Source organism: Gavia stellata, chromosome 8 (genome assembly GCF_030936135.1).
Source record: "Gavia stellata isolate bGavSte3 chromosome 8, bGavSte3.hap2, whole genome shotgun sequence".
Lineage (NCBI taxonomy): Eukaryota > Metazoa > Chordata > Aves > Gaviiformes > Gaviidae > Gavia > Gavia stellata.
The window spans coordinates 36204464-36228131 of NC_082601.1; the positions used below are offsets into that span (position 1 = coordinate 36204464).

General features: G+C 36.3%; 1 protein-coding gene across 4 annotated transcripts in view; it reads right to left on the reverse strand.

Moving 5' to 3' along the window:
* Window positions 1–245: 245 nt before the first annotated feature.
* GULP1 (GULP PTB domain containing engulfment adaptor 1) overlaps window positions 246–23668 on the reverse strand; it is a 137190-nt gene continuing 113767 nt past the window's right edge. For 2 of the 4 annotated variants that reach the window (XM_059820196.1, XM_059820195.1), the window contains exons 9-12: window positions 20035–20259; window positions 16995–17133; window positions 9955–10049; window positions 246–2314 (exon numbers count right to left, since the gene is read on the reverse strand). In XM_059820196.1, the coding sequence (XP_059676179.1) occupies window positions 2243–2314; window positions 9955–10049; window positions 16995–17133; window positions 20035–20259 (531 nt within the window). In that variant the 3' untranslated portion in view covers window positions 246–2242. Of the gene's footprint in view, window positions 2315–7984; window positions 7996–9954; window positions 10050–16994; window positions 17134–20034; window positions 20260–23668 lie in introns of all 4 variants that reach the window. The other 2 variants (XM_059820197.1, XM_059820198.1) reach the window with 2 other exon arrangements.

The window sequence follows — 23668 nt, forward strand, 5'->3', positions numbered from 1 at the left end:
GCCTATAGAACAAGATTTTTCTCTGCTGATTACAGATTAGACCGAACTCAGTAATAAAGGTCAAACACTGGAGTTATTCTACACTGGCCGAGACCAGATTCTTTCCAGCATATAAGGTGACTTTGACACATTTCAGCACTAAACCATTCTTTGTGGCAGGTCCTGCCCAACATTTAAGCACCTCCCCGCCCTCCCTGCCACTGGGCATTTTACTGAATGAACATTGTGTTCTAGGATGCAATTTATTTAAAAACATTTATTTTAGGCAAAATTAAACAGACATTTGAGATTACATAGAAATACAGTTTCCAACTGGATCACATAACCTTTTCATTAAAAATGCACCGTTGTGTTGATTTAAGTATTTTTGTATGGGTTGACTAGGTATGTAATATTTAACCATGCCATTTGCAGTCAACTATCATAAAAATCAGTAACGAAAAAGGTTTCTTAAAATGTGCAAATATTATCTTAGTGTTACCATTGATAATAAATGACCACTAAATAGATGCTTATTATGTAAAGCTTTTTAAAGTACAATAAAAATACAAATTCTATTTGTTAAAAAAGGCCATTGCTATGGCTACTAAACATCCTCATTATACAAATTCCAAAATACTATATGACAAACAAAATTATAAAGACTTTTCTTTATGAAACATATACTACTCTATTTGTTAGTGATTTTATATATTTTAATATATATATTTATATATAATACTCTACATGAATGTTGAACCAAGAGAGAGGAAGACTAATGTAACGTAGGACATTAAGGCCCCCATGCAGCAAGGTACCTGAGCATACGTCAAACTCTGCAGAGGAATAATCCCATTCATTTCAGTGGACTTCAAAGGTATATGCAGAAGTACTTTGTTGAACAAGGCATAAAGATATACATGTGATGACAAATTTGCAAAATGCATTTTTGGTGTAAACTCTAACCACTAAGGACAAAACCATAAGTATCACAAAAAACCTCTCATGAAAAAGGAAAGACAATACATTAAAAAAAATTCTGAAATTTTGGTTTTTTCCACATCTGTATGTTTTGAGGGTAAAATATGAGAGTTTTTAAAGTTTTTGAATTGAACTAATGTGGAGTTAGGGCATCAAAACACTAATGATAATAATTTTCTGAGATAGGTTTAAGATGGTATTTTATTGCTTATGCTAAAGATTAATGAAGAATATGCATAGACAAGTCAGCGTTCAACTCACTAGCAGCTGAAAATTTTGGTGTGTCGTTATTTCTGTAACATGAACAACCAGTAGGTATGAAGGACTTACTAACTTATATTGAATTCTTGCAGCAAGCTTCAAAATTATAGTAAGACATACAACATTGAAGCAGACAGTGAAAAAAATACTCAACAAAGCCTGACTTAAACACTCAGGTGTTGAAAGTAACTTACAGTAAACACAGAGTGCCTGCTTATACACAATATTACGTAAATTCCTAAGTAAATGCAACACCATAATCTTCTTTTTAAGTTATGGTTATCATGTAATGAATTCCAAATTATATACTTTACAGTTCAGCTATAAAATACCAAAACAAAGGGCAGTTACTTTGTCCATTCTGCAATTTAGCAGTTCTTCTACGTTCATTAAACACTAATTAGCATACTAAGAATTTGTTAGTTTCCAGAACATGAATTAAGGACGTAATTTTATAAACTAATAACAACCTATATACAGCATAGTAATCATACACAGTAATAGAAATCAATTACATGGTATCCAGATTTACCTTTTAAGTACGTATTAATGGTTAGTATTTTCTGCTTTTTCACTGCAATTTAAACTTTTTGTACTAGATATTAATCATTTTACTGCTTGAATATTAAATAATGGCTTAAGACCTTAATTTCAAAATGCTGCCAAGTGAAGTATTATCTAAAAATCATGCTTGCACGTCTGCAAACAAAAAGAGGTATGTGTGAGCTTTCTGAAGAACTTCTCAGGCTAATAGTCATAAAACGTGGTAAACTTGGGCCAAAGTGTGAGAGAAAGAAACACAACAGCGTAATTTAATTCATATTTCATAAACAAATACAACTTTTTACATTTGTACAGGGAAAGACTGGAACTAAATTGGATTTTTACAGAAGCAAAACCTCACAAGAGTTTACATGTTGAAAAAAGCAATTTTTGGCACATGGATAGTATCTGTGAATACGTATTCAGAATTAAAAAAAACAAACCACTGTGTAGGAATTTCACAATTAGTTCCTTGGCATCAGCACCTGCTGTCTAGTGGGTCAAGACAAAATACTGTGCCTTCAAGAGTTAATCCCATTTTGAACCCCTCCTGCAATGAAACAAGACATAGTTAATAAAAAGGAAAACAATTTCTGGAGGATTAAGCTCTCTCTCTTAAAGCATCTACATTTGAGCTTATCTTTAGGCAGATAAACCATAAGGATACTTCAGAGTGAATTCACAGACATTTACATTATTTGGTCAGCTGATTTTAATAAGTCTTAGTGGTTAATTTATTAAAGGATGCATCTCTGGTATAACAAAAGAAATACTGTATGTATATAAAATGAAGAAAATATTACAGAATAAAATATTGACTAGATAGAGAAAAAAACAAACTTGATAAGCACCATGTTGGTCCTGACTAAAATTCAACATGATTTATAGGGCTATAGATTACAAAGATTAGGGCTATATGAGCCAAGAGTTTATTATATTTACACTTTAATGAATCAGGTAAGTCACACACATTGTTACTAATATCAGAAATTCTTAAAACATTCAGATCAAAATTCCTCTTTTTACTGACATTAGTTTGATTAGTAGAAACACAAAACTGGTTATAAGCCTCCTCTATTGAAAAGAAATTCATTGTAGAAGTACCTGTGCTTGGTTTAAAAAAAAAATATACTTAGCTTGCACCAGTTCTAAAATAACAACAGCACTTTTAATACAGGGAAAGTGCTCTTGTTTTCATTTCTCTTTTTGCTTTAAATGAAGCTGAATAATTGTGGCTTGACCTTCAAGAGTAAAGTCACCTTTGAGTCGAGAAAATTTCAGTCTGCTAGGTGAAAGTACTGTAAAGCTATAAGCAATTGGAAGCAAGGGCTCTAAATAGAACTGCCATGAGAACATCAGCTCCAGTGGCAGCTGTCACAACGTTCAGTTCAATGTTGTCTTAACATACAGTTCACTTAGGAAATACTGATTGTATGCTATGAAATCAATAATACGTGCTTTCATGAAGCAAACAACTTGTAAACAAAAGAAATATTTTTGTAAAGCAATCTGTATTGGGATTAGGCATACAGTCAAGCCTTTTCTCATTACTGCACAGCAGTAACTCAAGAGCAAACCTTTTGATTATAAAAGATAAATCCCGAGTCAAACCAGCTTAATTTAAAACAAATTTAAACCACAGGCTAGAATTTTAAAAGCGTATGAATATTTAATAACTCCACCAGCTACTGCCATCAGAAAAGTAATGCTGAGAAATAGAATTAACTTCCTGGCAATGGTTACTAAATTATTTGAGATTTTCCAAGTAAAATTTGAGTTTTCCTAAAGGCAGATCCATACCATGAAATGATGAGTCAGTAGCAGTACTGTGGTGTAAACCTTCTCCACTGTGCTGCCCAGTTTGCCCTACCTGGGTGACACGGTGCTGCCAAAGCTGACTGGGGTATTTGACTTTTGCGTTCCCCCCCGCCCCGGCCCCGTAATTTTCAAAGAGCTAACAGGAAGAACATTCAATGCAAAAGCTATTTCAAGCAAACAGTATCTGAAGTTCCAAGCCAAACACATCCTGTTATAAACAGACATTGTTCATTTACCCAACAGATACTATTAATTGATGTAACCGCAGCGAAAGGAGGACTGCTTACACAGGAGAATTCAAAGAATTAGCCCTACAGTCTCGCCTGTTAAATTGTAAACCCCACAGTTACGGTGTGTCTGAAATGCTAATCTTTTAAAGTATTTAAAGGCTGCTTCCAGTTTTGATGTTGTGAAAGGGATAGTTCGTGCCTCCACCTGAAGATGCTTGATACAGCTGCAGTAGTAGAAAAGCTGTGGCAACTGGTTTAACCAGGACAACCAACTTCATTCTTAGCAACATGGAGAGCCCTTTCAGAGCTGTACCAGCCCTATGACCGAACACACATACCATGCACGTCCTGCATGCTCTTATCTTTCTCCTATACGTTTAAGCACTGCTGGTGTCTTATGTAGCTGCACTTCCAATGCCCTTTTTCTGGCTAGCTAAGAGCAAATCAGATTATGCATTTTGGAAGCGCACACATCTTGCTGCTCCTATGTTGATCATGTGGGGTTTTTGTTTTTTTCCATACAAACTGCTATTTTGCCACTTATCACTTACCTTGTGTTTGCTATGATTTTGAACTATTTCTACTTTCCTGAATAACAGTGGGCTCCTTCACCTTTCCTTCTGCAACTTCACTCTAGACCACTTTCCCCCTGCCGTTTAGCCCTCCTCATCTTTTAAGCTGTCTGAGATATTTTACATTTAAAGCAATCACATTTTCATGTATTTGTAATGTGATCAATGTTAATCCACTAAGAGCTTGCTGCACTATATGTATCATAATTATGAAAAAGTCTTTTACCCTTTATTACCATAGTGAACTATATTCTGTTCTAAAAAGAAAATAGTCATGCAGATGCCAGGTTTTGTTACTAGCTGCATACCTAAGAAGCCAGCTTCTATTACAGGCAGAATTAATAAGGAAGCAAAACCTGCTACTAGAGTGCCAGGAACTGCAGTGGTAACACATGTATGCTTAAAAATGAATCATGCACATAGCTGTCTATAACAGAAACATGACAATTCAATGCCAGATACTACAGTTACCATTAAGGTCAAACTTTCATGGCAACCACAGGGTCAAAAAAACCCATGAAGAGGACATTGAGGCAATCTAGATAAACACCTGGGGCATTTTTCAGACTTCAAAAGAATGTGAAATCCAGATTTGTTCTTCGTGAATATTTAAGTGGAGGACAAGAAGTGCATAGGAGTATAAACCAAAGAAAGCTGTATTGTCTCAACCAATATTCCCATTAAATTGAATGCAGCACTCAAAAGGGGGGGGGGGGGGGGGGGGGAATCAGAACATCCTCGCCAGCAGATTCTTTGGCAAAGCGATTGCAATCAAATTCCTAAAGATCAGGAAAGCACAGACTTCAGATCTCCCACAGCCATCTCCATTCCTAATTCCACAAGTTTTGCAATATTACTCCCAATTCTTAAACAATTTTTGGAATCTCCAAAACTATACTTTGGCAAATATGATATTAAAAAAAAATTTTCCAATCAACTGTAGTCAACCAAGCTGTGGGAAGACAAGTTTTCAAGAAAAGACTCCCCTTTATGTCCTGACACAGTTGAACTGTGATTAATGCAGACAACGGAGTAAGTATTCTACGCTGAAGTTCTCACAGCAATGCAGAACAGTTACACCTTTATGTCCATTTTCAGGAATAGAGTTCATATATACATCCAAACCGTGTATGTTTCTCAAGTCTTATGGCTCCTACTTGAAGCCGCTGTATGATTATTATAGTATCCATCATACAGCATATTGCCTACTCTCAACTCTCCAGTCCAAAACCCAGCATTCACAGCTGCAATAGTAATGATGTCAGTTGGAATGACTGAGCAGATTATAAATTATGATTTGTTTTTATCTTTTTCTAATAAACTCGATTAATGTGTTAGGCAGAATATTTCTTTAAAAATGACATATATAGTCAGCATTTGATACATTATTACATACTATATATATAAAAAAGTGCATCATTAATTTTAATACACAGTGTTTAAAATATTTTGCCTGGTGAAATTCAGACATTTCAGCTTCTAATAACATGTGTTCTTAGCATAACACACTGCCTGTTCATTAAAAAACACATGTGCCATGGCTTCCTGTACTTCAAAGGTTCTGGTGATTTTCAGGGAATGCAGAATAAGGCCATTCTCTGATACTGGACAGGAGTGGGACAAGAAAGGATATAATGTGTGCACCTATAGTGTACCTTGCTTCTGTGTTCATATCCCCATGATGACAGTGTCAAGTAACTTTCTTACTTCCAAGGTGATTTAACTCAAGGACTGAACATCTTAGTTACCCAGAAAAATTATGGTATTGTACTAACTTATATGATTGGTCTCTTAAAAAAAGAAGCAAAGCTTATTTTCACTAGAAAAAAGTAACCTGAAAACAACCCCTCTTCCAAACTCCCACTTTTTTCTGTCTATGATAATAAGATGTGAGCTATTCCAGTTAAGAACAGTAAACAGTGAAAGACAAAGAACTTCCATTTTATCAGAAGATAAATTTGCCAAAGACAACCTTATGGCTCTGAGGTTAACTCACTTATCACTTCACAGTGACTTCACTCAATGAGCTTAAGTCAGCACAAACCCAATGAACCAATGATAAATCTACACGTCTCCGAGAAGACAATTTAGAGGGCTGAGCATAACTTATTTTAGATGGAAAGATGTCAAGCCAACTGACTGCTTCAGGCCATGCAGGGAGAACGGCTTGCATCTCCTGGAAGCTTTATGATATTGACTACCTTGAGATTTTAATAAATTATAGCAGCTGTTGCTGGTATGATTCATGATCCAGGGAAACTTCCCCTCACTGCAAGATTTCTGGGAAAACAGACAGATTCATTTTATTAATGTCTGGATACAGTCAAAATAGAGAGGATGAAAATATGTTTCAGCATAAGGGTGGGGGAAAACAGGAGGTTGGATAGTCTTCAGAGAGAGGCCTGAGCTGTAAAAGTCACATCTCAGCACATGTTTAAGTTTTGAGCTCTCCAAAAAGATCAACAGAGATTGGACTGAGAAATGGAATAGAAAGAGCTTAAGTGTGAAATTTGGATCCTCACTGAAGTTTAAACATAAAAACGTTCCCCCAGAGGTCAGGGAACTTTATCTGATCTCATTAAGTTCAGAATATTGGATGCAAAGAAAAAGCACCCACTACTTAGGAGTTTATTCTCCAACGCCTCTTCTGTTGTGCTGTGCCTTCGTCTCCCACTTTGCTTACACATCACCCTCCAAGGCATGCATATGCTGAGACAGCTTTTCTGCAGACTGGGGCATGTTTGCTGAGGCATCTGACATAGCTCTACATGAGAAATAGGGTAAGAGAATCCGGACTGAGCTGCTCCAACCAGGCTGTCATTGCCTGGCACTGAGGCTGCTTGCTTGCCACTCTGAGTGTAGGATAAACTGCACTTAATACCCTCTCAGAGTAAGTTTATATTGTGAACTGTTAGATGTGTTTGTAAAAAACTTACCTTTGTATATTTAATGGAATACGTATTTATTGAAACTCAGGCTGTACTATCAGAATGTGAAGATAACAGATTCCTTCACTTTGTATTCCAGAGAAGGAAAAAAGCTTACATGTTTCTTTTCTGTTTCTTAATGTTAGACTTCCCAGAGGACATTACATGTTCTGCAGTTTTACCTTTTGTAGGTCTGTTCCACCTTCCTTCTTATATGCTGTGTATCTAACAACCGCTGACTTCTAGCACACCTATCTTTTGCTCATTGCAAGTTTTGAAATAATTATTTCCAATTAAAAACACATTCACAAATGTGATCATACTAACACAAAAATCTATGTATCAAAGATTTTGCTTAAACCATTTCACAAATGACAAACTGATGATGAAAACTGAAGATTTCACTAGTACACATGGAAAACAAAGCGCAATGAAAATGAAGGCTTAGTATCAGCAGCTGATAAGACAGACTAAAGAAAACTACAATCAGCTGTCCCCCCCTAAAAATTAAAATGGCCCTGACTTAGAATTGTATGTATAAAACAAATCTTAAAAGTTTTTATATTTATATATGTACACACACATGCATAAAAATAAAAACACCAGACATGAACACATGCACACTTCAATTGCAAATGCTTTAAACACCATTATTAAAAAGTGATATACCAACCATCGCTGACGCTAGGCACCCAGGAAAGCACAAGAAGATAAAAGAAACATTAGGAAAAACATGTTTCAATCTGTATTTTGCACCGACCACCTAGTAAAATAACTGCATATAGCTTTTGCTTTGGCCAAAGTCAGAATATTTTTTTTCCATAACCTGTCAGCTTTATATTTGCTCTCAATTGGATAATACATAAGTAAGTTTCGTGCCTACATAAAGACCCACAAATTATTTTTCAGTGAAAGCGCCAGGGTATGCTAAGACTGGTATGCTAGACTCTCTAATTGGGAGACTAGTTTATAAAGCAGATTAAAAAGTTGGAAAAAATAAAATATGTATATGTGCAGGGAGGAATACCTGACCAGTGCAATATTCTTTGCAACAGGACATAGTAACAACCTAAGGTTTGGGGGTTTTGTTATTGGTTGGTTGTCTGCTTTTTTAGGTCAAAAGAGTCCAAACAAGGATACGAGTTTTTCATTTTATGACTTCAAAAATCTTTGATAAAGATTTCTACTGTTCCATTCACTGATGTTTTGTGAGTTGATAACACTTTGCAGCCTTATATGCTAACAATATAAAATTTTGCCAAAATATTACGTGTAATAAGAACTCTTAGTGTGTGATGTTTAGCTACAGTCACAGGATTCTTCCTCGTATCCACAGATATTACAGTATGCTTTGTCCTAAAATGGGCTATACACAATGGAAACATTGGTATGTATCAATGTGAGGTGCTAAAAGATTTGGGTTTTTTGTGCTAAAGGGCTTGGTAATAGCATTATAGCATTCACAAAACACAAGCACTTTTACCGGAATTGCAAAAAAGCCAGTTTTGGCTTTTAGACGCTATATGAAATTATACAGGCCAGAATACAGGTGAGGAAGAACCTAAATTTCTTACTTCACAGTAAGTGCAGTTTCCCAGTGGCACCATCCTAAACTGACATGGGAAGTGAAATTTCACAATGAGCAGGAATTCAAAATTTTTACTTAGGTAAATTAAGCAGTATTTAAATCTTATTTCAGCCATTTTGAAGTGTTTCAGCTGCTCCCCAGGCAGAAGAGGAACTGAAGGAGCCAGAGAGCCAGCTCTCTTGGACTTTGTGGGCTCTTGAGATACAAGAGGGCTGGAAGCCCTGGGAACACTTTCTGCTGGGGAGCCAGGATCCTAGAAATGCAAGTTTCCACTGTTTTCAGCCTTCTGTTTTGCTGGCAGGCTGCTGAAAAAACAACAGATAAGCAAGCTGGCAAGGAACTAGCAGTTTGGAAAGTCTGACTGAAGAGCATGATTTATTCCAAAACTTGAAGGCTTTCTCCTAGAATTGCTTCAAAATTGGGTCAGTAACGAACAGATACTGTTGAGTGTTTCAGAATCAACAAACATGTTCTGATAAAAACACATCAGTTCAGAATTCTTGAATCAATTCTCAATAGTTTAATTGTCCCAGCGTGCCACAGTCAAATACAGCTATTTTTAAAGGCAGCAGAAATTGCCATGGCCCCTTAAGCACGTACTTTGCCTATGCCAATGCTATGGAAAACCAGACTAATGCCACTAAGGGAAAAATCAGGGTATAGCGAGGTGGTGGTGATTGCTAGAACTGAAGAGTAACAGCATCAGTGTATCTGTAGGGCTCTTGCCTCAGCTTTCTTTAGCTTGCTCAGTCCCTTCCCAGGCAAGAGTAGTAGTATTCATTTTGATTACGTTGCTGATAAACCCTAAATCAGTGCAGGTGTCTGTATTAATAGCATGGGCTAACATTTGTAAGGATCTTCAGGCAGACAAATTCAAACTCCAACTCAAAGATCATGACATATACTTACAAAAGGACTAGTCAGAAATAGGTAGGGGTTTTTTCTATGTATTTGTGTGTGCAGTCTGGAATACATTTTCAGAATACTGCAGATATGTATTTCAAGAACATTCATGCAGCTATAGAAAACTGCATAATTGATAACACAATAGTTACCTGCATCTCATCTAGTTTGGACTGAATGTCTGGAGGGAAATCTCCTGCTCCACAGCTAAAAGGGTCAAAAGGTTCTGCTCCAAAAAGGTCTCTCTCTGGAACAACAGAAAAGTGAGTCACTGAGAGAAAAATGTATGGGCTACGACAACAGCTCTTTGAAAAAAGCTTATATCTTACAAGCTGAATAATATAGCACATCCAGATATGCAACTGATTAAACACAACTTTTAACATCCAAATTTGAAAGCCACGTCTTGATTAGTTTTCCAAAGTTTAAAACTCAAATATTTTTCCAAGAACACCATCAACTTCTGTTTAAGCATCCATTTAGCTTTCATTAATGCTTGTGCCTTCTTGAGGCATTTTAGGGATCCAATGAGAAGTTCCACTTTGAACAGGGCATCTCCTACTGAAGTGCACTCTGGACTCGGTGTGTATATGTGTTTCACAAATGACAAGGGAACAACTGGACATCAGTTGTCAAATTTTGTCTTAACATTATGTCAGAAACATATTCTTGCAAACAATCTAGCCTTCATGTCCCCTGTCTGCCACTTCATACCATCTGGTTAAGGACATCTTTAAACAACTACTCTTACTCATGGAAGTTAAGGCCTAAATAGAGTTCCTCAATGCACAGCTGATAGTAACTAAAACTAACTGTCAGGGTTTTAAAATCTTGGATAAGATTAAGTCAAGAAAGAAAGAATGAAAAAAGCACAGGACCATGAAAGGTCACTTACCCTAATATTCCACTAAATCTGAATCCATAAGTAGAATAATTGCAAATTTCTCTCTGTCAATACCATACAGTTTCTTACTTTTTCTTAATGGCAATATGTTTTCTAGTGGCAGGACATTTTTTTTTTGTTTGTTTCTTTTTTGTCTGAACAGGAAGAAACACCTCCAATACATTTTTTTTTTTTCTTACTAGAACAGTGTAATGTTAGTTCTTCACCTCTTAAAGCCCAAATATCCAAATATTTGGGGTTGGGTTGTTTTTTTTTTTTTTTCCTTCTTCCCAGTAATGGGATTTTTTTTCTCCCAACATGTAATGGTGCCATCTATACAGACTTTTTCTATCACACATTGGGTTGAACTAAACCAGTAAGAAAATAATTTTGCTAACCCAACCCAACCACATTGATTGCAAAATTTACAGAACCAAATTAATACAGTCTTGTCATTGGTGGAGAAAAAATTAAAACCATGTCCTATCTCCTAACTTTCACAGTTGTTCACCAAGTAACCTGGTCAGCATACTACCTACCTTAAAACAACATTGGCTTATGAATATCAATAATATCAATAAGGGACCATTAGTATCTTCGAAATTACTAGATCATTTTCTGGTTAAGCACAAAATTATACCTTAAACATCCAAGATATGGAAGCTGACAACTGACTACGCGACACAAAAACTGTGTTGCAGTGTTACCAGTCATCTTATCAATACTGAAGATTGTGCATTTAGCTAAACAAATGTCTTTATGCCTTCCTGTAGTCAGAGTTTTAGAGCTGTACTTGTCTAGGCTCTTCACCATTTTATTGTGCGTATCAGTCTCCATGCGTTTCGAACTAGTCATTTAGGTGTTATCAAGCTGCACAATAGGCATTTCAAATAATTAGCAGCTACCAGCATTCATTCCCGTAATAAAGTACAGAAACAAGCAGGAACTTGATTAATTACATATTTCAAAAACTGTGGCTAAAAAACTACAAACTGTCACATGGGACCAGGAGACGGCCCAGATCGGAGAGCCTTATTCCAAAAGCCCACTTGAGCCAAGAAAAAAAATCTAGTCTTTCCTGGCAGAGGCAGACCACCTGCATGCAAAACTTTAAAGACTTTAACTAGGATAATGTAATGTAAAAATTAGGATCTACCTCGTCCCTTGCCTCTTTCACAGCCAAAATGGGTCTGCTCCAGTATAACCAGTGTCCTTACATGCTCCGATGCTCCTACAAAGTAACCTTCAGATGTGTAACAACTTTGTCTTTCAACTTAACCTCCACCAGGCAGAAAGTGGTTATGCTTTATGCTTCTTGTAAGTCTATTTGTTCATTATGTAGGTCTGTTTTCTTTCTCCCCGTCCCCACCATAGTTTCTTTTTACCCTTAAAAGGAGCTGACAGTTTTCTGTGTGGTCAGACAGCTAAAAGCAGCCAGTTTCAACACCAAGCCTCAGCAAACATTCAAGGAATGTATTTAGGAAAAAACAGTAAAGAACACAACTCTTGCATTTCTTAGTACTGAAATATGATTTATCACTATTTTTGAAAGCAAGTATTTTGTACACTATTATGGCTATTATGTCATTCGTGCCTTATTATTGGGCTTTTATTAATGACAGCACTTCTGAGCTCATTAGCAGGAGAATGGCAGAAGCTTTAGCTCCTTTAATGTCACCTGCCTTCAGGTGAAGGATTACTTCATTTATATTGTTATTCAAGGCAGACTTTAAAATTAACCTGAGTGTAACTTATTCTAAGTGACGGAACCTAATAAACCCTGTACAGAATCAAATTCAAAATAGACAGGTATCTCCTAGCTGAGTTTCTATGAAAAAATATTATTTTGGGAACTATCTCTGTTACAACTTGCTAATTATTTCAGTAAGCTGGCTGAAAAAGTCTGCAGTACAACTGCTTTTTTGCATTTAAAGTCTGTGTGTTATTTGAGAGATTGCACTGCTAAAAGTCAGGGAGGGATAAAGTTCCATGAAATATTTTCAATAGTAGCATCAGTATTTCTCTTTCAAATGGAAACTGAAGAACATGTGGAAACTGGACAAATACTAAAAGTTAGTCACAGCAGAGCTGCACTATTGCATGGGATCTCCATAAGCTTATCTGCTAGCATTCGCTCCACTGTTCACAGGGGGCTCCTTTTAAGCAAAGATGGCATAAATCAGTAATTTTTTATTTCAGGCTCGAATATTTGCATGAAGATTAACTATAACAAGAATATCTTGCCTGGCACACTCCCCAAAATAATTGTAGCATAGACAGGCATTTCTTTCTCCCATACACAGCAACAAGCAAGCCTTTGAAAACGATCCTTTCAAACAGCACGTGTAACTTCCTTTCCCTTTCCCATTCATTTCTGGATGGAAATAAATTCACAGCTTGGGAAATGGACCAACAAATTCAAAACCATGAAATGCTGATGTTTTACATCCGCAACTCAAACCACAGAAGACATGAACAGGTAATAAATTCTTGTTTCTGCGACCTATCTGACATTCAGGACAAGAAACACGTAATACTGGAGAGTAGCAACCTGCACTCTGTAATAAATTCAAAACTAGCAATTACCAAAAACTACAAATATTTGGATTTTCTGCTGCACTTTGCATCCCAATCTTCTTTACCCTAGCTATCATCCAGGCACAGAGTTATGCTGATATATCCTTTCCCTAGATGTCCTGGAGCAGCTGTGATGACAAATAAAAATTAATCACACTGAAGACAAGCACCCAAGAAAATATTTGGAATAAGCTGAGGTAGTGAAGTCCAGGAAGCCTTTCCCTTAGCTGCAGGCTACTCCTTTTTTTTTTTTCCTTTTGGAATTATTACAGCGTAGAAAATGGTTCCACCATTATTCTAACAACAGACTCTTAAATATCTCTGGAAAGATAGCATCTTGGAGCGGATTTTACATCTGCCAGTTGTGACCCTGGATTGTTCAAGATGCATTTGAGTGAAATAAATGTTGAACAATTTGATAGAGAATGCTCCTCTCCAGTTCTTTTCCGAGATATGACAATAATGCTGTGCCAACAAGAAACACATAAATTAATTCCTCCTTTAATTAATTAAAATTAATACATTAATTCTGTCCTTTAAGATAACTCACAAGAACATTTGCAATCCCTTACTCCATGAGGAAGCAGCAGCGTGGTCTTTAACATTGCATTTTTGGTTGCATTAGCTATGCATTGGTCAATTGTTCAATTAAGCAATTACTATACTGGGCTGCAATGTTTATGTTTGGCCTGCAAGCTGGTTAATGCAAACTCAGTGTTAAAAGAAGTATGTCTCAGCAACATTTTGACTAGAAATACAATTCTGGAAAGGGCTTTTGTTTTTGAAAGAAACACATTTTTGCAATTATTACCTAAAGAGACACCACATATTTGTCCAATCTGCAACTTCCTATCCAAAAATCATGCAATTTTCTCCTTTAAAATAGGTAAAACCAATCTATTTGCTATCACTGATATACCCAGTAGTGAGGAAGCATTTACTGAGAAGCCATATTGGTATAATGTGGAATAAGAACTCAAAATCTCAAGAAACTTCTCCCTTTTTTTTGCAGCTTAAATGCTTTGGACATAACTGCCTTTCCGAGAAAATGTCAGTGCTGCACTCTTCCAGTATTAGAATGCCAGGTTTCTTGAACTACGTACTGCGAGCTAATCAAAGCAAAAGATATAACTTGTAAACCCCAGTTTTTGCTGGGGAAACTACCCAAAGGAGAGCTGGTAAGCAAAATTCTAACTCTAGGCATTTCTTTTCATGAAAAGCTGAACTGTCATCCTGGTGCCAGTTATCAACTATGAAGTTCTTGGTCTTGGAGGAATCCAAAGTGCTTGGTATTGTTACCAGTTTCCTGCAAATAGGACCTGTCTTTCCTGTGCAGTGTTATTCTTGGGTGATTTGTCAAACTGGCCAGTTGATGAGTAAGATGAACTTTGGCTTTGAAAAAGCTCATTCTGCTTGAGCAGACCAAGTGCCATCCCTAGGTAACAGGCAGATGAACCTCACTTAGATGAGTGGAGCAACTGAGGTTGACACCAGCAAATAGATGGTGCATCCTTATCTTTCACCCTGTTTACTACTGAATCTGATAAAGGTGAAAGTTATAAAAATGACAAAATCCAAGAAAATCACCCTAAAACTTAATTAAAAGGGATGGAAAAAACTGCTCAAGTGCAGTGACGTAGTAGAGATAGGAACATGAAAAGATGTTCAGAAGACCTCAGAAAACGGGAGACTCCAAACTGCGGCTCCTCTTGGTTGCCAGCTATCTGACTTGTATTGGAGAAAGAAATGCCAGCTTGCTTGTACTGGCAGCAATAACACCATATAAAACAACACATTATTGTACATTATCATAGTAATGTAACGCTACACAGCTTGAATAAGATTCTTATGGGAGCTGAACTTTCTCATCTAAGACAGTAAGTCCTTCTTTGATTATAAAATATTCCTCTTCTGTTTCAAACCGCATTTTTGAAATATGCTAAAGGGTGTTAATAGCTGATGAATGCAACAATTTGCAACATATAAAGTACGATGACGTAGACTGAGAGAGCAGGGATCAAAAGTATAATGACTATGACGTACTTCTGTAACGCGTCTCTGAAGCACGGCACACCGAGTAGCACAGAGAATTAACAGACACTGACTGCCACATCTCTGAACTACATCATCTTAATTTAAAGAAATGAATGAAGCGCAGAAGAAACAACTATTTTAAACAGTACACATCACTGAATAAGCAACTTATTTATAGTATTTTCTATATTTCAAAATCCACTGATTAAACAATTACAAAACCTACATAGCTAGAATTCTCAAGACCACTCAGCATTGAGCCCTGACTCCCACAAGATTTCTAGCCACAATTTCAACTGAACTGAGGTAGGATAATAGCTAAAAAAAAAATTCCTGTCCTGTAATTCAAGTTATTATTTTTGAAGCTGCATATGCACATTGAGAATGATTTTAAGGCATTGTCTGTAGTTTCAGAGGAACAAATTTGAAAACACAGGAGTTCTTGGAGGGGGTGGTTTTGAATTTTTTTTTGTTGTTCTTTACAAAGCCATAAAAATTCTCTTAATAGACCAGTTCTAATATTCTATTAGAAAATTCTAATATTCTTTTAAGTTATTTAAGAATAGTTAACTACTCTTAATAGAGTAGTTTTAAATTCTGTTAATACACCCTTTGAGAAACCCACAGAAATTAATCTAAATTAATTGAACCAATAGCCTCAACATCTACTTTCTCTTTAGAAGGCGACAGTCCTTCTGAGCAATGGAAACGAAAGGTGTGTAGGATATGGTACTGGGGAAGACACTCACTGACTTAACTTCTACAATGCGTTTTTATGATTGTGCACAGCTCTCATTCATACCTGAAAATTCTACATACTAGCAGCTTACTTGCATAAGTATGCTAGCAAGAGCTAGCATACTTGCAGAAACTCTGCAAATGTGGTTTTATAAGATGGCAGGCAGTAACATCCATGTTCCTTATCCATACTAAAACAGGCATCAGAAATAGAAGATACTACGCATAGACTGATATTTCTACAACCTCTAACATTGCTTGTGTATGCTCCACTCTCCTCTCCCCCAAGGGATCTCCAAACCTTTTAAAAATACTTTGGGGACTCCTAAAAGATTTCCAGTCAAGCCAAGAACCTTACCCTAGCTGTTTTCAAGCCTTTGGAAAATGAAATTGCTATTGTTAATAATCTTTTGAAGATCTTTTAGGAGTGGTCCACAGATCTGGAGGGGTTCATGAACTATAACTGAAAAACAAAGCTGTAGATGATATGAAAAGTAGCATTAGAAATAGCATTCCAAGGCAGTCTACACCTTGAGGGATTTCTTCAGTTCTCCCTTCTGCATCATCATCACCATACTTACTCCACCTGCTGTCTTCCCCAGAAATGAAGACTTTAGATGCTACAACTGTGGCTTGACAAGGAAAGAACTAAGAGGAAGTAAAAAATATTTCTTGAAGTACAAAAGAGATACTGCAAAATAAAAGCCACGTTAAAATCCCCAAACTCCTTCAAACTGTTTCTATAATAGCTTCAGCAAGTAAATAAATTTTTTATAATTTAACTTGGCAGCAACATCAATGATTTTGGGAAGATGGTCTAAAAATGAAATGGCATTATCAAATATGATTTACAAAAACCGTATTTGGCTTTTCATGCAAAATGTACGTAAATCTTTAAAGATGCTTTATTAAAAAAATATAATGTAAGCAAAAAATTAGGTCAGTTGTTACAAAACTTACTGATCTCTGTAGATCTACTGGGTACTGGAGGAGGCTGTGTACCATTGCGAGTAGGTGTTGATGACTGAGGGGATATGGGAGAAAAGGGAACCATATCAAAGATGTCAGTAGAGGGTGATTTAGGTGTCACACTGCCTGCCTATAATAAGGACAATAAATATTAGGGCAATGTTTCACATCAAAAGGATCACAATACTGAATTCTTCAGCATGCAGATAAGAGCCACATTTTCAAAAAAGTTAAAAATAACCATCAGCATGCAAAAAACAGCTCCTGACACCAAGCAAATGGCATTTGCAGTTCAGAGTCTGAGACATGCTAAAACTCTCCAACACATAAGCAGCATTGTAATTTTCCATTTTCAGTCCATCTGGTACAGCCAGAAATGTATCACAGTTAAACCTGAAAAAGCTGGTGACAAGCAGTTCTATATTGCAGACGAATGAATACAGATATGTTCACAAGACCCATTTAAGGTAATACTGCAACAACAATATGCTATGCTCCAGAGTGCACAGGACAAGTAGCTAAAATTAAAAGATACGATCCCAATATTTCTTGTTTACTAATTCTTCCTTACATGATCACTTATTTGACAACCTAAAAAACCTGGTGTAATCAAAGCTTCAAATGTATTTTTTCTAAGTAACAACCTATACATGCAATACACTGAATATTAATATCCAAAATAAAACTCTCATCCTTGAATGTGGAACAGAAGAGATGTCATTGGTAAGGCCCAGGAATTTGGAAGGGTTCAAAAAACCTACTGGATAAGCAAAGAAACCCCAAACCTGACAACTACTATTGTTCTATAGCCATATTTATTTTCAAATGATTAATTCCTCCTGCCATCAGTCCATTACTTCAGGACACAAAAGAGGCACAGTCAAGTGGGAATAAGCTGAACACTAAAGACAAATGATGAAATAGACTAAAACTGAGATTGACAAGCCGAAGCCAAAATACATAAGCAAAACTAGTTTGCATATTAATGTTATTACTTAGACAATACAAAACCCCCTACATTCTGTCTATCAGAAAGACTATATGCCAGGCACAGGGGAAGCCTGCTACTTTTAAATAAGATTCAATTTGACCAAAATATTCACATGAAAATTTTTAAGCACAAGTTAAATTAGTCACATGAATCCTTTTATTCAGAATACCTGAATACAACAACATGGCAAGTGGGTAGTCTTTAGCGCTGCTGGTCCACGAGAGTGTCATGGACCTAAACCATATTTTGGAATGCTACTTTCTTTAGTGCCTCTGCTGCAGCAGCTGAAGCTGCCCTCTGACAGCACACGCCACAGATTTCTAAGCCAAGTCTATAGAGAGCCCTGAACTACCTCTATTTCTCTCTGGAGGCTTCAGTGGCTGCTGTGAAGGAAAGGATATTGATCCACCACAGTCTTCCACTGAACACCCTGCTTAAAGAGAAAACTAGACTCTGAAGTCCTACGTTTCCAATTTCTTAGGAGGTTTGAATTCATATTTTAAATTTGGATTAGGAGAGATCTGTAGTGGATCTATAGGAGTTCAAGATCTCCAAAAACCTGGTATATTTCTACCTAGGTATACTGAAGCACAAAAAAAAAAAAAAAAAAAAAAAAAAAAAAAATTTCCACATTTAACATGCTGCTTTTTTTTTTTGTTGTTGTTGTTCTATTTAAAATAAGTATTCTCTCAGTCATGTTATTCCCTGGCAAGACCACAGCTGAATTAACTTCATAAAATAACTAATTTTTAAGATTTTTACACATACAGAACTCTTACTGACCTCAACATGAGTTAGCACTGCAATTTCAAAGACCATCTGTTGTGAAAAGATTTTAGTGCATAGTGTTTAGACACAACAGGCTCTTATTACAATGTTCATGGACCTTGCATTAACCTCCTGGTGCCTTCATGTACAGTCAGAGAATCAGTATAATTTAAGTCAGGGAGATCACTGGATGTCATGTGCTCCCACTCAAAGCAGGGCAATGGATGTGCTCGACCCGAAGTAAACATACAATGAATCTCATATCCTGTTCTTCATACAAACAAAATACTCTGTAGATAGGTTTTGTTGGCATCAGGAAGGTGGGATCAGGTTTAATGCATAGGTACATGCCATATATTAACCTACATTTCCCATCACATTGATGGATAATCCTAGAATGTCCTGGAGACAGTAAATGCTAATGCAGATTCTCCTTATTTGCTAAGTGTTTATGGCTACCTAGAAGCTAGATAAATAAACAAACAGTATTTATGTTTAGTCTTAAATGAGTCTTTTAGGCAAAAAAGCAAAAACAAACTTTACACTGCCATCTCTTGTCTATATGCCATTTTGTTGAAGTTACTGGCCGTTTTGATACTACCAATACAACTAGTTTAAGCAAAACTATAATTTAGTTATCTTAAGAAATGTATATTTTGAATACATATGAACACAAGAAGCATTTTTATTTAGTGAACACATGCAGAAAGCCATGATGTTTGCCAAATACAGCCAAATGTTACTTGCAAATAGAAGAAAAGTTGAGAGTATAAGCATATTGATATGAAAAAGCAGTCAATATGCCCATTTCGTATTTAAGAATAATTTTCAACCTTCATTTTGCACAGAGTTTTTATAAAGTATGCTAAAGGGTATATAATGGCTGATTGCTTTTCTATTAATTCATGAGGGGTGAAAAAAGCCCTTGAAGTTGGACCTTTAGAATTGTTTGGTTTGAATAACTATTCTTAGTATAAAGAATTTTAACAAAAGTTTGACAGATAACACAGAGGTAATTAATTAATGGACTAATTGAAACATCTTGGGAAAGTAAGAATTTATGTTTTGGGGGTGGGAGAGAAAAAGCTATGTAGAAATAAGAGTATATCTTCGCAAATTCCATATTTTAAGAGTATCCCTAGAGAATCTAAGATACATCTGCTCTGTCCTTTAACCACTGTACAAAATGCACATTTTTAATACAAGTTAATACACAACAGAGAACATAGGAAAGCCAAAAAAACTAAGAAAGCTTTTGCACAGCAGGATTACACGAGGTCTTGGGCAGCTGTATTCACTGGTTGGCTTTGGAAGACCACTTTTTGAAGGTGGTGGTATTAACAATCCAGATGATAGTCTAGAGTCAGGAGAACTCCTAGGAGTAAGCGTAATGGAAGAGATATCTAAACAAGGAGGTGAATCCTCATTGTTACACCAGAAAAAAGTAGAGGGTCTTTGAAACATATGTTCATCATTATCACACTTTATGTGCAGCAGCTGAAAAGGAATCACAGAAAGAGAAAACATTCTGAGGAACAGAACGTGGTAATGACAGGGAAAGAAGAAAAAAAAAACATTTCATATTTCAAAAAAGTTTGTCAGCAACTTGCTGTTCAGTGCTATAGTTACAAGATACAGAACTTGAAAACATTTTAAAACAAAATCTAAAAATATATCACATTAAGAGGTAACCCTGTATTAACTGGAATGAAGATGACTTGTTCCTTGATAATTACACCAAACAAAATGAAGACAGGCATCTTTCCAAAAGTGGGTGTGTCAGATGCACTAACAAATGTCTAAATCCACCAACATATCAGCAGTATCTCATATCTGCACATGTAAATTAGTAGGTAAGTACGTATCTGAGGGGAAGAGCCACTCTGGTGGTTAAAGCACAGGTCAGAATTGTCTTTCTCCAAACCAGGAAACACCTACCATTTATATCCCACCAATATTTAAAGAACATGTAATTATTTAACTAAAACCTTCTTACAGTAGAAGCTCAAGGTGCACAAATTTTAATGTTTACATTAATATTAGACTTTGTTTCATTTTCCTACCTACAGAATTTGAGATCCTAAACATTAATGGACAACAATACCCTTCCACCACCTTTTCTGTGTGGATGAATAACTGATTGCACCTGGTATTTTCAGTATGTATCTCAAAAGCTGAGATTCATTGTGGCAAAGCAAAGGTATCCTCATGTCTCTACAACAGCAGCACAGGATGCAGAATGGAATAAAACTTTGCTTCTGGGAAAATAAAAATGTTGAGGCTTGTAAGATTCTCTGGATCTCTTAACAAGTCCACAGAACAGCTTCGAACAGAGGCAAATGAGTAATATCCACAGCTGAATACAGCTGGTAAGAGTGTTCACCTAAGATGACAAAGTGGTAACTGCAAGGTTCTGGTCTGAATTAGGCAGAAAAGAACCTGAAGCTAGCTGCACATCATATGACTGGGGAGTATTTAACTGTATATTCCAGCACGATTCATTGTGTATTGAGAGCGAAGCTGAGGGCTTTGTCCACTTTGATAAAAACCAAAACCCCTTATGTTTTTTGCCCAAATGGGAAATATCTGCAATCCTGATAGGTTTCAAAAGAAATGGATCTTGTCTAGGTGAAATTAGAAACAAAGAGCCTTAAGGACTGTTCCTGGAAAGAAAAGCACAAAGGAAAAGTCTTTAAATATTTGCTTTAAGAAACATGCCCAACCAATTCGTCTGTTGGACCCAAGCTGTAATTCCTACCTTAAAATCTGAGGAAAACACCTTTGGACAGTTAAAACAAGGCTTTAGAGAAGGACAGATTAATCTTTGAATCTTAACAGAAGGGTTTGAACACTTGTGCAGACAGTTCTTGGCTATAGCAAGAGTTTATACACTGAAAAGGCAGGAATTGGATCTGTGCTGTAGGTACCTTGCCTAAAAAACCCTCAGACTTGCCCAGGCTGAAACAGTGGTAGATATGTGCAGCGAAAATTTAAAAGTCTGCTTTTACTCTTTTCATAGACAACTGATATGACATTATTATTTCATTAGAAGTTTGCATAACTCCAGTGGAGCAGGGTTTAATCAATGATTTTAAACCATTTTTTCATAGTTACGTAGAAAACAAAAGATTTCAAATCCTTTTAAACTGTGTCTTAGTTTCTTTCTTTGCTTTCTTTGCAGATAAGCCAGGGTACAGATATCCAAATTTAGTAACAATGCCATACTTACGAGAACACCAAACACACACCACAAAACTCTCTAATCAAAATTTGCAACTCATAAGAAAAAGTGTTTTTTATTGCAAATGCAAAGAACTCATGTGTAGCCAAGCTGGAATTGTGAAATTGAGGGTTTGGAATGGCAATCAATAAAAATGAAAGCAAAAACCTACAAGAAATAAGACTTATTTTGGTTATTATTTCAAGTCTACCTCTAAACTACAGGTAGAAGATTTGCAATGCATTGTTCTCCCATGACTGTGTAATACTTGCTGCCATACATATATATGGAAAAAAATAGATCATAATAGTAAAGACTGGAAGGTAATAAATGCAAACAGTCAGACTAGGGAAGCAAAATATTTCACTGAAATGCAAAACAGGAGAGCATGTGTATCACATGAAAAATCATACAGAAACCAGTAAAATGCATATTAGGATGCAAAGCAGCAAAACTAGGATGACAAACACATATTAAACCCAGGCAATGAAAGGTTTCAATAACACAATATGCACTATTTATACCATTCAAGCCCAGAACATTTAGCAGTCACATTTCCTCCTATTTATCTAACAAACAATAATCTGAGGATATTTCACACCATATAGGGTGAGGCAAAATATGTGGAGCTTCATATGACAGTTTTGGGAACGTGTCTTGTCAATAATGAATTTTCACTAGTAATTCTTCGTTTGTGGGGCAGTACAGAAGCCCACCACCGGGCATCGGGACCTGTGTCGTGAGCGCTGTTCTGCATGGCAACCCATGACCCAGAGAGACCTGCGAGGCTGACAGTGGTTTTCTGCTTACAGCCCTACATATTTAAGCAGCTCACAGACAGGAGAGGTAGAGCAGGGAAGTGTCTTCAACAATGGAAAATAATAAGTGGAAAGTCACACAAAGAGCAGGATTGCACAGAAGGCTTTTGGAATGTAGGGTATATCACCAGATTCAGAAAATGCAGGAAGAGAAGGGAACAGATCCTTACTCTAAAGAATACAACCTAAAAAGGGTATAATTTCTGGAACTTAATACTTTTACACCAAATTGTAAAGGAAGAAAATATAGTAAAAATGTATTAAATTGCCATTTTATATGGCAATTGTATTTTGTCTGAGCTTCCCACTGTGTAACACTGAACATGTAGTGCTGGTCAGGTTGATATATTACTTTCCAATTTGGGTCCCATTTCATCAACACAAGAAAACAACATTAAATCATTCTTAATGAAATTAACATACTAGTTCAGTGGACTTGGTCTCTGTTATGATTAGATGTTATTGTGTGCCTGTCAAAGGATTTATTTTTGACTCATTCTACTTTGCATGATGCTGAAGATGCACTGTTTGGCTGCATCATACTAGAAAATGTAGCATGATTGAGTTTTTTCTTAATCAAGAAATAATTTCAGAATTGTTTATTTTTACTAGGTGTCTCAAGACGCTGATTGCAATCTCTGTGTCATACCCCCATAGCAATCACATAAGTGTACTAATGAATTAGAAAATGTTTTTCTTCCTTAGGACATTCAAGCTAGTAATACACAGAACAGCCACAGTGGCTAATTGCAGTGATTGTTATAGGGAACTGTGAGTGACCTCGAATTGGAAATCATGCAGTTATTTACAAAACCACTGATTACAAGCCACCAGAGATTTGGGACTATGAAGGATATATTAATTTACT